Raw genomic sequence first — 12,477 nt, forward strand, 5'->3', positions numbered from 1 at the left:
ACTCACGAGTGAAAAAAATCTACAGCTCATTCTCTTTCCTGTCTTCCTAGTGATCTACCTGGTGACCCTAATTTCAAACCTGGGTCTGATCATCCTAATCAGAATGGACTCTCACCTGCACACACCTATGTACTTTTTTCTCAGCTGCCTGTCGTTCATAGATATCTGCTATACGACTTCCATTAGCCCAAGGATGCTTTCAGATTTCCTTAAGGATGTAAAAATGATTTCCTTTGTTTCATGTGCTACTCAGCATTCTGTGTTTGCTTGGATGTGACTGTCTGAGTGCTTCATCTTAGCCACCATGGCCTATGACAGATATGTGGCCATTGGTAACCCTCTGCAATACTCAGCCATTATGAACCCTAATTTCTGTTGCAAAATGGTTACTGCAGCCCTTGGAAGTAGTTTTATTAGTATTTTAGTTGAAACAGTGATTTGCATTAATCTTTATTTCTGTGGTCCAAACATCATTCAACATTTCTTCTGTGACCTACCCCAGATTGTTTCCTTGGCTTGCTCCAATACCTTTGTCTGCCAAGTCATTATTTTTCTGGTAGCTCTGTTGTTTGGTTTTGGTTCTATGCTCTTTATCCTTTTGTCCTATGGTTTTATTGCAGCTTCCATCCTGAAAATATCCTCTGGTAAAGGCAGTCTCAAGGCCTTCAATACCTGTGCCTCCCACCTGGCAGTTGTGACCCTCTTCTATGGCACAGCCCTCGCAGTGTACATGCGTCCTAGTTCTAATAATTCCAAGAATCAGGTCAAGATTCTGTCAGTGTTCTATATTAATGTTATTCCCATGCTGAATCCTCTTATCTATAGTCTGAGAAACAAGGAGATCAAAGAGTCTCTTAAAAGGGTGATGAAAAGGGCAAGATTTTTATCTTAATAGATTAATACCTTGTTGTTGGGTTTAAAACATATAAGGTAGTGTAAGAATTTGCAAGTAATCTATTGTCAGTTATAATAACAGCCAGGTAGAGATAATAATGAATAATTCTGCATTCTTCCTCTTTATGTTATCATTTTTAGTTGTGAGTTAATATCTGTAAAAAACTAAAGCTCGCAGAGGACTGGATCAGGACAGCCGTGGTCAAGTCTCTGAATGTACTCTGCTACCTTCTCTAGTCTCTCCTTCCCCATGTCTCTCTCTCGGAACCCCTTTTTGCTCATGGCGCAATACATTGATGTCACCAAAGGCACCGAAAGATCTTACAGGAAGAACATTGACGCAACATTATTCTCTTGTATCTGCAGGCCAGTAATCTAGGTCTCTGGAAAGAAGATACAAAACCAAAACTAAAGCCTTCCTTGGGCTGAAAAGCATTCGGATTTACATACCAAAGACTGCGCTGGGCTGCCACATGAAATCTACATTGTCAATTACAAACTAGGCAGCACCTGAAATCTACATCCCAAAAACTAGGCTGGGCCAGAGCCTGGAATCTACAATGTAACAATTCAAGCTTAAAAGGTTCAGTAACACCTATTCTCTAGGACAGATACTCTTTCAGCAGGACCCATCAATGATGAAATCCCATGGTTGTGTTTCTCCTCTCCTTGTCCAACAAACATATAAGCATTCATAATATTAATCATTTTGTATGGGTATAGCAAGAGATGCATTAATCTTTTAGAATTGCTCTCCTGGGGTCATCTCAATCTCAGACTACAGTGCTCAGGCCAGATTAGTCTTTCCTATCCCTAGCAGGTTCCTAGTCTCGTCATTACTTTAAGATCATGACAGCACTTGTCCATTATCAGACACTTAACTTATAGTTAAGAATGAGGCACTTTGGCCAGGCCCATCTCGATGCCAGGATAGCACATAACTTACCACATGCCCTGGGTCCGTCTCGTCCCCCGTTGGGACCCTGCCTTTTAGAGGGCTAGGAACTGAGGGCAACCAAGGCTACAGTTAATAAAGCAGATGCTCGGGAATTAATAATATTCAAAGCCAATTAAATCCCAATTGTAAGGGCATATTAATAAATGCCTTTCTTTGTCCATACAAAAAGGACTTGCTCTGAATAAGCTATGCAAAGGACTCAAGGAGAAGAGAAAGACATTATTTACAAGTCAACAGAACACTAAGAAAGAAGCTACAAATAAACACAGAGGAATGGGAGCACTGTGACGGGAGTAACCCAAAAAACCTAAACTACCTTAAACTATGTAATCCTACAAATATCACCATAGTTCAAGTTGGTTTTATAAGCTTGTTTCTAGGCCAGATTGATAGTACAGTGTGTAGGGTACATCCTGGCATGTAGCAACCCAGGTTTGATACCCGGCACCACATAGGGTCCCCTGAGCACCAATATAAATGATCTCTGAGCACAAAACTAGAAGTAAGCTGTAAGGAACTTGATGTGGTGAAAAAATTAAATAAATATAAATAAAAGCTTGTTTCCACGATCTAATCCAAGATCAAGGCCTAAGCAATGAGAATAGAAATCCTTGTGGATATATGTAAAGAAATTACAAGCTCAAGATGCCACATAGATTGTTGTTTTCATCACTGTTTCCCTTTATTTACTTATATATATACTCATTAAGGATTTTGTACATCTATAAAAATAGAGCAAAATTAAAGCATGTGAAATTATTTTTAGACATTAAATGAGTGCTTGGTGGTGAATCCACAATACAGCTCGTGGAGGATTTTAATATACTGAGTTTGAATGCCCTGTTTGACCAAGACTTCAGTCTCAACTGAATAGAAGGCCTTCTTTAAGTCGATGAATGTTTGACATCTGGAACTCTCTGGAGCGGCATCTGGAACTCTCGCAAAACTTCAATGAGTTTGGTCACTGTGTGGATATGGTCTATGGTGCTGAATCTTCTTTGGAACCCAGCTTGCTCGCATGGTTCTCCTTCCTCTAGTGTTCTGCCTAGTCTATTCAGGATGACACGGGTGAACAACTTGTAGATGACAGAGAACAGGCAGATTGGACGATAGTTGCCTATGTCGTGGATGTCTCCCTTCTTGTACAATAGAATGGTCCTACTAGTTTTCCACTGGGATGGAACCTTGCATGTGAAGGTAGCGTGTGAAGGGTCAGGCCAGTATATTGATGAGTATTGGCGGCAGATTGTTCAGGTGTTCGGGTCTGACCTTGTCTGGACCAGGTGGTGTTAGCATCTTTACCAGCGAAATGGCATGTCGGATTTCAGAAGGGAGAACGTTGGGAACAATATATCCATCCTGTGGAATCTGGTATGTGGGCAGGTGGACATGGCTGTCAAAGATATCCTAGTAGAAGTTGTGAATAATTTTCTCCATTGCCTTTCTGGAGAATGTGATAGATCCATCGGGACCTAGAAGGGCAGTCATCTTGGTCTTGTAGTTGGCGAAGGACAGGTGAGCGTTGCGAATACTTTTGCCGGCTTCTGCTGCACTGGCTAACACTGTTGCTCTTCTCTCTTTGAGGTCTTCCTTTATCGCATCTCTGCACAGCTTTGTGAGCTCAGACGTTAGCTTGTGGTTGCCTGAGGCTCGCGCCAAACCACATTGACAAATGAGCTAGAGAGTTTCTGAAGACAGGCGTCTGTTTGTGGCTTTCTCACTCTCGGCATTCTTCGCACAGACATGGAGGTGCTGAACCATTCGACTGTATTCCTTGTCGATGTTGTCAAGGATGGCATCTTCCCACCATTCTACAAGGAAGTGATCATTGATGTAAAGAGAGGGCTGCAGCAAGGTGATACCATTTCACCAAAACTCTTCAGTGCCGCCCTTGAGACAACTGGAATGGGAAGGAATGGGAGTGAAGATAGACGGTCGGCAATTACACCACCTCCACTTCGCTGATGACATCGTTCTCATAACGCCAAACATTAGCCAAGTGGCACAAATGCTGGCCGACTTCGACCGCGAGTGTGGAAAGGTCAGATTGCAGCTGAATCTAAACAAGACGATGTTCATGAAAAATGAACTGGTCCCTGAAGCTCCATTTGCTCTCAATGGAATGAACATCTCTGAATGCCGCAGCTATGTGTACCTGGGTCGAGAAATCACCATGAGGAATGACAGAGAAAGTGAACAGAGAAAGTGAATGTATTTGATAACGATGAAAGAGAAAGAGAGGGTAAGAGTGAGATAGATAATATCAGGGTCGTTTTTTAGAAATACACTACATTTAGCAGTTACATGTTTCCTTCCTTTGTTAACTTATGCTTTTATATTAAAAGACATTACAATGATTTTTAAACAATTTTGTATCTCTACTTCACAATCCCTAAGTGTAGCTTTAATAAGTATTCTTATGTGTGTGGGAATTAAAGATACATCAGGAAGGTGCAACAAAAAGAACAAAGGTAACACAATGGAAGAACTGAGCAACACAACTGAGATGGTGGCTTGGGGAGTTAAAGACAGCAACATTGGGGTCCTGGGGAAGAGAGGTAGGTGCACGCGGCTAAGTGTTGTGTTAATATATGTGCATTGAAAAGCATGCACCAGTAACAAAAGTATGATTTTATGGTTTACAAATCATAAAACATGAACGAAAGTAGACATAAAAATTAATAGACATTCTTAAAAGTACTCTTAATTGGGTTCTCTAGTGTAACAAATTTCTAATTGCTGTATCACTTTAGTTTTATCTATGTCAAAACTATGTCATTCCCCCCCAAGATTATACAAATGCATATGCATGCAATGTTCTAGTGCTTTTTATTGCAGAAAGACTGATATCGAATATCATTTATAGGAGAAATCATAATCTATAATTTAAAACATTCAATTTTCCAATTATTTAATCCCTATCAATATTCCAGCTTTCTTCATTTATTTTTGATGCCAGTCAAATCTTAGAATCATAGTATATTATCAGTGTTTAGAATACTTGTCAATTTGAAGTTAATGTCTGTTCTAATGACTAGTATTTTAAAATTATAATTGCTTATTTATTAATATACACTTTCATCTAATCACTTGTATCACTTGTAGTCCCGTTGATCTTCAATTTGCTCAAGCAGGTGCCAGTAACGTCTCCATTTGTCCCTGTCTCGAGCTAGTGCAGCCCAATGATACCTCTTGCTCGAGGAACAGGAAGAACCTCAAATCGTTCATTCAGAGATTTAACAAAGAAATCTGACGATCTAGTTGGTGGGCGGAAACGAGGTCTTCTGATATCCATGGAATTCAGTCGGTAACAGCTCTAGTCCAGTGGTCGTCTCTGAATCACATTACATGACCGGCCCATCTGATTTTTGATGCCTTGGCAAATGAGATAGCATCCCTGATTTTTGATCGTCGACGGAGGTCAGAACTCCGGATTCCTTCTCTCACTTGAGTGAGACATGAGATTCCCAGCATAGCTCTTTTGATTCCTCTTTGGGATACCCAAATAGCATTCTCATCCTGTTTGCATAGGGCCCAGGTCTCTTCATCTAATAAAGAATAATTTATATTCATAACATATCCAGTTTGTGCTCTTTATTATTAACCTGTGAATGTGCTCTAACATCCTGACTGCATCCCTCTATCCTCAAAGTCGTCAAAACTAATGAATATCTCTAGAGAACTGAGCTCTCATGGAAGGAAGGATACTTAGAACACTGGGGAAGGGAAGTGGGCTCTCTGGGTATGATGTTTTCAGGAAAAAGCTAAGTAACAATTTTATAAATCTAAGTACTTAAATAAAAAATTTAGATTATTGCATTCTTAAATCAAATGTGATAATTTTATTCATAATTTAATAAAATGTCATTTTTTATTTTATTTAAAATCATCTAAATTTAGTTATTTACTTTTAAAATAATAAATCAATGTGGTAAATCTATATAGTAAAATCTGAAAGCCAAAGAACTGTTTCAATTAAGAATGTGGAAAGCTACAATCCTCTACTGAAGAAACACATTCCGGGGGCCGGAGCGATAGCACAGCGGGTAGGGCGTTTGCCTTGCATGCGGCCGGCCCGGGTTCGATCCCCGGCATCCCATATGGTCCCCCAAGCACCTCCAGGAGTAATTCCTGAGTTTAGAGCCAGGAGTAACCCCTGAGCATTGCCAGGTGTAACCCAAAAAGCAAAAAAAAAAAAAAAAAGAAACACATTCCACCGTTGAGGGTTCATAGCAGGTATTTCCAAGGTGTTCTCGATGATTATTAATAGGTTTTCTTGATATAAATTTATTTCACCATTTAAAAGGTCAGTAGAGGATCTGAAGAGATACGTCTGGGTGAAGCAAGTGCCTTGCATGTGGCTGATCTGCATTTGATTCCTGACACCCCAGATAATCCCCTAAACACCACCCAGGAGAGATCTCTGGATACAGAGCCTGGCATAAGCCCTGAGCATTGCCAGTGGTGACCTCCAAACATAGAAAAATTTTGGAAGGGTTTATAACAGACCCAGATTTCTTCCAGGGTGAAAGGACTTTTGATATAATGAAGTCTCAAGAGAATAATGCCATGAAGGAATATCTTGTTGAGACCAATTATTAGACTTCATCTGCCTCTGTACCCAGGAGAGGTAATTGACAGCTTACAATGTTAATTGCTCTGCTTCATTGTAGTTGTCCTCCCATTTTCGTTCTTAGATGTGATGGAGCAGGTTCAGGAACATTTAAAAAAAATAATTTTTTTCCACATTAAGATATTTTCTGGAGTTTCAGTGAGTCAAACATCATTAACAAAAGATTGTTGACTCCTCTCAAGTTAACTCCCTAATTCTCTTAGAACACTGACGAGGATTTTCTCAAAGCAGGAAGACAAACATCTACTGGCATTTTCTGAATCCTGGGTACACTACAAGTAAAAGAACCTGGATCACAGGAAAGTAGAACTTTGAAGAATTCTTAGGTGAGTTATTAGACACTGCTCTGAAGAATATCAAGGACCTATGATCTAGAAAGAAATCAAAATGTGTACAAATATCTCAGTATATTGTCCTTAAATTTTAAATTTTATAGGGGACCTTTCCAGACCTCCTTTAGCATGTAAATGCAAAGCAAAATCAGTTGAAGGACAGTGTCTTAGCATAAAGTGGATTTACACTGCCTCTAACTCGTCTGTTTAAGAAAAAAAAACTAAAACTCAAAGAGCTTGAATTATTTTAGAGTTCTGTACTATCGTATCAGTTCTATTTCTTAGTGGCCTCAGAAGATTCTGTGGGAGGCATCCATAATTGAGTAGTTCTGTGTTTCATCTATTACCATGCTAGGCTCTAGAATAAGAAAAAAGAATTAGTCAAGAATAAATGGAACACTTGTTTTTCTGAGAATAATCTTTTCTGTACTGAAGTGTTCAAAAGAGCTCTTCAGCCTTTGCTTCCTGGCCTACAAAATTTTCCCCTTTCAGACAATTAAATATTTTAAAGGATTACTGCTCTTTCCTAAAAAACAAGCAACATTTTTCATGTTTCTTTCCATCTTCTCCTTCTTCTCACCCTCCTGCTCTCCCCACCAAATTCCCCCTATCCTCACCCCTCCTCCTCCTCACCCCTCCTCATAAACCTCCTCCTTCTCCTCCTGCTCCTTCTGTTCTTCTCCTCTTTGTCTTCCTCCTTTCCTTCTCCTTCTACTGAACCTCTTCCTTCTTCTTTTTCTCCTTCTTCTGCTCCTTCTTTTCTCCTTCTCCTTCTTCTTTTCTTTTCTCTTTCTTCTTCTTCTTCTTCTTCTTCTTCTTCTTCTTCTTCTTCTTCTTCTTCTTCTTCTTCTTCTTCTTCTTCTTCTTCTTCTTCTTCTTCTTCTTCTTCTCTTTCTCCTTCTCCTTCTTCTCCTTCTACTCCTCCTCCTCCTACTCCTCCTCCTCCTCCTCCTCCTTCTTCTCCTTCTCCTTCTCCTTCTTCTTCTTCTTCGTCTTCGTCTTCTTCTTCCTCTTCTTCTTCTTCTTCTTCTACTTCTTCTTCTTCTTCTTCTTCTTCTTCTTCTTCTTCTTCTTCTTCTTCTTCTTCTTCTTCTTCTTCTTCTTCTTCTTCTTCTTCTCCTCCTCCTCCTCCTTGTCCTCCTCCACCTTCTCCTCCTCCACGTCAACCTCTTCCTCCTCGTTCTCCTCCTCCTTCTCTTTCTGCAGGGTCCAGTGGAAATGAGTATGGAGAATGAATATGCTATGTCGATAATTATGTGAGGAAAAAATGAAGGGTGAATCAACAGCACCTGTATCTGAAACAAAAGGAAATTTAGGCATCTTAGAAAAAGAAAGTTCAATAAAATATATGAACTCAAAATAAAGTTGAGACAAAAATATGTGAAATCAAAATTTCTTAATGAGAAGTCATGAATCTGGCATGATTTGGAGAACAAACATTGTCATTAGACTTACTCAGATTAACAACAGTGTCATTGGTTCCACATAGTTCTTTGCATATGGTTCCTTAATCGGTTTTGCTATTTCATTCAGTACAATTGCTGTAATTATTTATATCCTACATGTAAGCAATATGCATTGTCCTTCAGTATAATTATGTCCTTTCAATTCATGACTAAATACTCAATAATCAACACAAGATCCATCCATTTGTTTCAAAATGTATTTTATCTTTTTTAATGATAAAACATTCCAAAAATAGTATGTACCAGTTTCTAAATCTGACCATCTGTTGATGGACATTTATGTTGGCAGTTGCGAGTAATGCTCTTATTAGCATATGTATTTAATAAATGTGTTCTTACATATTGAGTAAGTGCCTAAGAGTAATACTATGGAAACACATGGAATCTCTATTTCAATATTTTTAACTCCATGACATTTACCACAGTGGTTGTACCAACTGATATCACAGCCAACAGCTTATGTTAAGCTCAACTGTACACCAGAATTCACTTCTCTCCACTTCTTTGACAAGACTGATTTTAATATTTGCCTAATGTGATTCTCACAGTTGTGAATTGACATGCTGCAGTTAATGTTTTGATTTTCATCTTCTGAATAAGGGATATAGAACATTCTTTACATGTGTCTGTGGAGAAGTGTCTAAGATTTATGCTTAATTTTATTTGGTTGTTGCTGTTGCTCTTTTGTAAATGTGTGATAAATTTATACATGCCCAAACCGTCTAAAATGTTGGAGATTATCCATGGAATGTACAGATTGACGCAATATTAGATACAATGCTATAAGTATAAGACTATACTTAGAGTCAGCTAACTGGCTAGAGAAAATAATAAAAATTCCCTTTTGGTTTTTCTATGTTGGGTGATGGAGTGAAGTGTTTGCTCACCCGTGGTAGTGATCAGAAGTTACTCCTGGCTCTGGGCTCAAGGAACATTACTAAGGAAAACATGTGATTTCAGGGATTTGTCCGATGTTGGTCATGTGCAAAGAAAGTCTCTTTCCTGCTACACTCTCTCTCTAGCCCTCCGTTTGGTGTTCAGAGTCTGAATATTTTCTTTCATCTTTTCCTCAACAGATGTCTGAAAGCATCTCTAAGGAAGGATATAGAAACCACACCTCCGTGACCATGTTTGTCCTCTTGGGACTCACAAGTGAAAAAGATCTACAGTTCATTCTCTTTCCTGTCTTCCTAGTGATCTACCTGGTGACCCTAATTTCAAACCTGGGTCTGATCATCCTAATCAGAATGGACTCTCACCTGCACACACCTATGTACTTTTTTCTCAGCTGCCTGTCGTTCATAGATATCTGCTATACGACTTCCGTTAGCCCAAGGATGCTTTCAGATTTCTTTAAGGATAGAAAGATGATTTCCTTTGTTTCATGTGCTACTCAGTATTTTATGTTTGCTTGGATGGGTCTGTCTGAGTGCTGCCTCTTAGCCACCATGGCCTATGACAGATATGTGGCCATTGGTAACCCTCTGCAGTACTCAGCCATCATGAACCCTAACTTCTGTTGTAAAATGGTTATTGCATCCCTTGGAAGTGGTTTTCTTAGTTGTTTAGCTGAGACAGTGCCTTGCGTTAGTCTTTATTATTGTGGTCCAAACATAATTCGACATTTCTTTTGTGAGTTACCCCAGATTATTTCCTTGTCTTGCTCCAATACCTTTGTTTGCCAAGTCATGATTTTTCTGGTGGCTCTATTGTTTGTGTTTGGTCCTATGATCTTTATACTTTTATCCTATGCTTTTATTGTAGCTTCCATCCTGAAAATATCCTCTGCTAAAGGCAGTCTCAAGGCCTTCAATACCTGTGCCTCCCACCTGGCAGTCGTGACCCTCTTCTATGGCACAGTCCTGCTTGTGTACATGCGTCCTACTTCTAATAGTTCCAAGAGTCAGGACAAGGTTCTGTCAGTGTTCTATGTTAATGTTATTCCCATGTTGAATCCTCTTATCTATAGTCTGAGGAACAAGGAGATCAAAGAGGCTCTTAAAAGGGTGATGAAGAGGGCAACATTTTTATCTCAATAGAGTAATACCTAGTAGGGGGGGTTAAAACATATAATAAAGGTAGTGTAAGAATTTATAATCTTATAAATTTATAATCTGATCTATTGCCATTTAAAATAACAGGTAGAGATAATAATGACAAATTCTGCTTTCTTACTCTTTATGTTATCATAGTTGTGAGGGAATGTCACTATAGTTGGAGTAGGTTTTAAAAGTTTGTTTCTAGGCCAGATTGATAGTACAGTGTGTAGGTTACATCCTGGCATGCAGCAACCCAGGTTTGATACCGGCACCACATTTGGTCCCCTGAGCACCACTATGAATGACCTCTGAGCACAGAACTAGGAGTAAGCTGTAAGCATTACTGGGTATAGTAAAAAAATTAAATAAACAGAAGTAAAGGCTTGTTTCCAGGATCTAATCCAAGATCAAGTTCTAAGTAATGAATATAGAATTCCTTATAGATATTTGTTAAGAAATTACAAGCTCAAGATGCCACACAGATTGTTGTTTTCATCACTGTTTCCCTTAATTTACTTATATATATTCATTAAGGATTTTATACGTCTATAAAATAGAGCAAAAATAAAGCATGTGAAATTATTTTTAGACATTAAATAAATGCTTAATTTACTTACACTGCAACAGAGAGCGTGACTATATGTGTGTATTTGATAAAGATGAAATAGAAAGTGAGAGTAAGAGTGATTAATACAACATCAGGGTAATGTTTTAGAAATACACTACATTTAACAGTTATGTTTCCTTCCCTTATTAACTTATGCTTTTATATTTAAAGACATTACAATGATTTTTAAACATTTTTATAGTTTTACTTCATAATCACTAAGTATACCTTTAATAAGTATTCTTATCTATATGGGACTTAAAGATACATCAGAAAGTTGCAACAAAAATAACAAAGGCAACACAATGGAAGAACTGAGCAACACAACTGAGATGGCGGCTTGGGGAGTTGAAGACAGGAAATTGGGGTCCTTGTTGAAGAGCGGTAGGTGCACGGGGCTGTGTTGTGTTGATACATGTGCATTGAAAAGCATGCACCATTATAAAACTATTGTAAGTCATAAAACATCAACAAAAGTTGACATAAAATATATACATTTTTAAGTATTCTTATAATTGGTTCTCTAATGTAACAAATTTCTACTTGCTGTTTCAAAATAATTGCTGTTTTTTGGTTTTATCTCTGTCAAAAAAATGTCATTCTCTCCCCAGGATTATACAACCCCATATGCATGCAATGTTCTGATGCTTTTTATGACAGTAAGAGTGATATCACACATCATTTATAAAATAAATTATAATTTATAATTAAAAACGTTTGATTTGCCAAATATTAAATCTCTACCAATATTCAGCTTTTTCATTTGTTTTTGATCCAAGTCAAATTTTCCAGTCATAGTATATTATAAATGTTTTGAATACTTGTCAATTTGAACTTTATGTCTGTTCTAATGACTAGTATTTTAAAATTATAATTTCTTGTTTATTAGTATACTCTTTCATCTCAGGGAGAATAATTTATATTCATAACATATCCAGTTGGTGCTCTTTATTATACACCTGTGAATGTGCTCTAACATCCTGACTGCATCCCTCTATTCTCAAGTGTATTTATCTGCATCCCTCCATCCTCAAATGTATTTATCTTGTTTTATTTGCAAGCTGAAATATTTTCTCTCAGCCTCTTAAAGGATAAAGGTCTACCTGAGCTTGTTACTTTTTGACAGGTATTGATTTGATCCTAGTATATTTCAATAAAGTAAAAATAAATTGAAAAGTATTTACTAATTTTTTCATGATTTATTTCTCCATGGTCCCAGACAGTTTGCCTTGTCTAAATCCACACCACAAAAATGGACTGTTTCTGGGGTAAATTATATCTCAGAAATTTGTCCAAATTAGCCCATAATATTCTACACCCCACATTTTCAATCCATAAGAACAGTTTACATTCATGGTTATCTGCAAGCAAGAAAGGCAACACCCCCCTTTTTTTTAATGAATCACCATGAGGTACAGTTACAGATTTGCAAACGTTCGTGCTTACGATTCGTCATACAATGTTCACCACCAGAGCTAATTCTCCCTTGGGATCAAAACAATAACTTTTGAACTATTGCTGCATATTGAATGGTGTGCTGATATATTT

At 38.0% G+C, this 12,477-nt stretch overlaps 1 protein-coding gene across 1 annotated transcript; it reads left to right on the forward strand.

Moving 5' to 3' along the window:
- The first annotated feature begins 304 nt into the window (after nucleotides 1-304).
- Nucleotides 305-10,322, forward strand: LOC129406043 (olfactory receptor 1440-like). The gene is made up of 3 exons (XM_055143787.1): nucleotides 305-332; nucleotides 621-862; nucleotides 9,360-10,322. The coding sequence occupies exons 1-3, from the start codon at nucleotides 305-307 to the stop codon at nucleotides 10,320-10,322; spliced, it is 1,233 nt and encodes a 410-aa protein (XP_054999762.1).
- The last annotated feature ends 2,155 nt before the right edge of the window (nucleotides 10,323-12,477 follow it).

The sequence above is a fragment of the Sorex araneus genome, chromosome 6, assembly GCF_027595985.1.
Source record: "Sorex araneus isolate mSorAra2 chromosome 6, mSorAra2.pri, whole genome shotgun sequence".
Classification (NCBI taxonomy): Eukaryota; Metazoa; Chordata; class Mammalia; order Eulipotyphla; family Soricidae; genus Sorex; species Sorex araneus.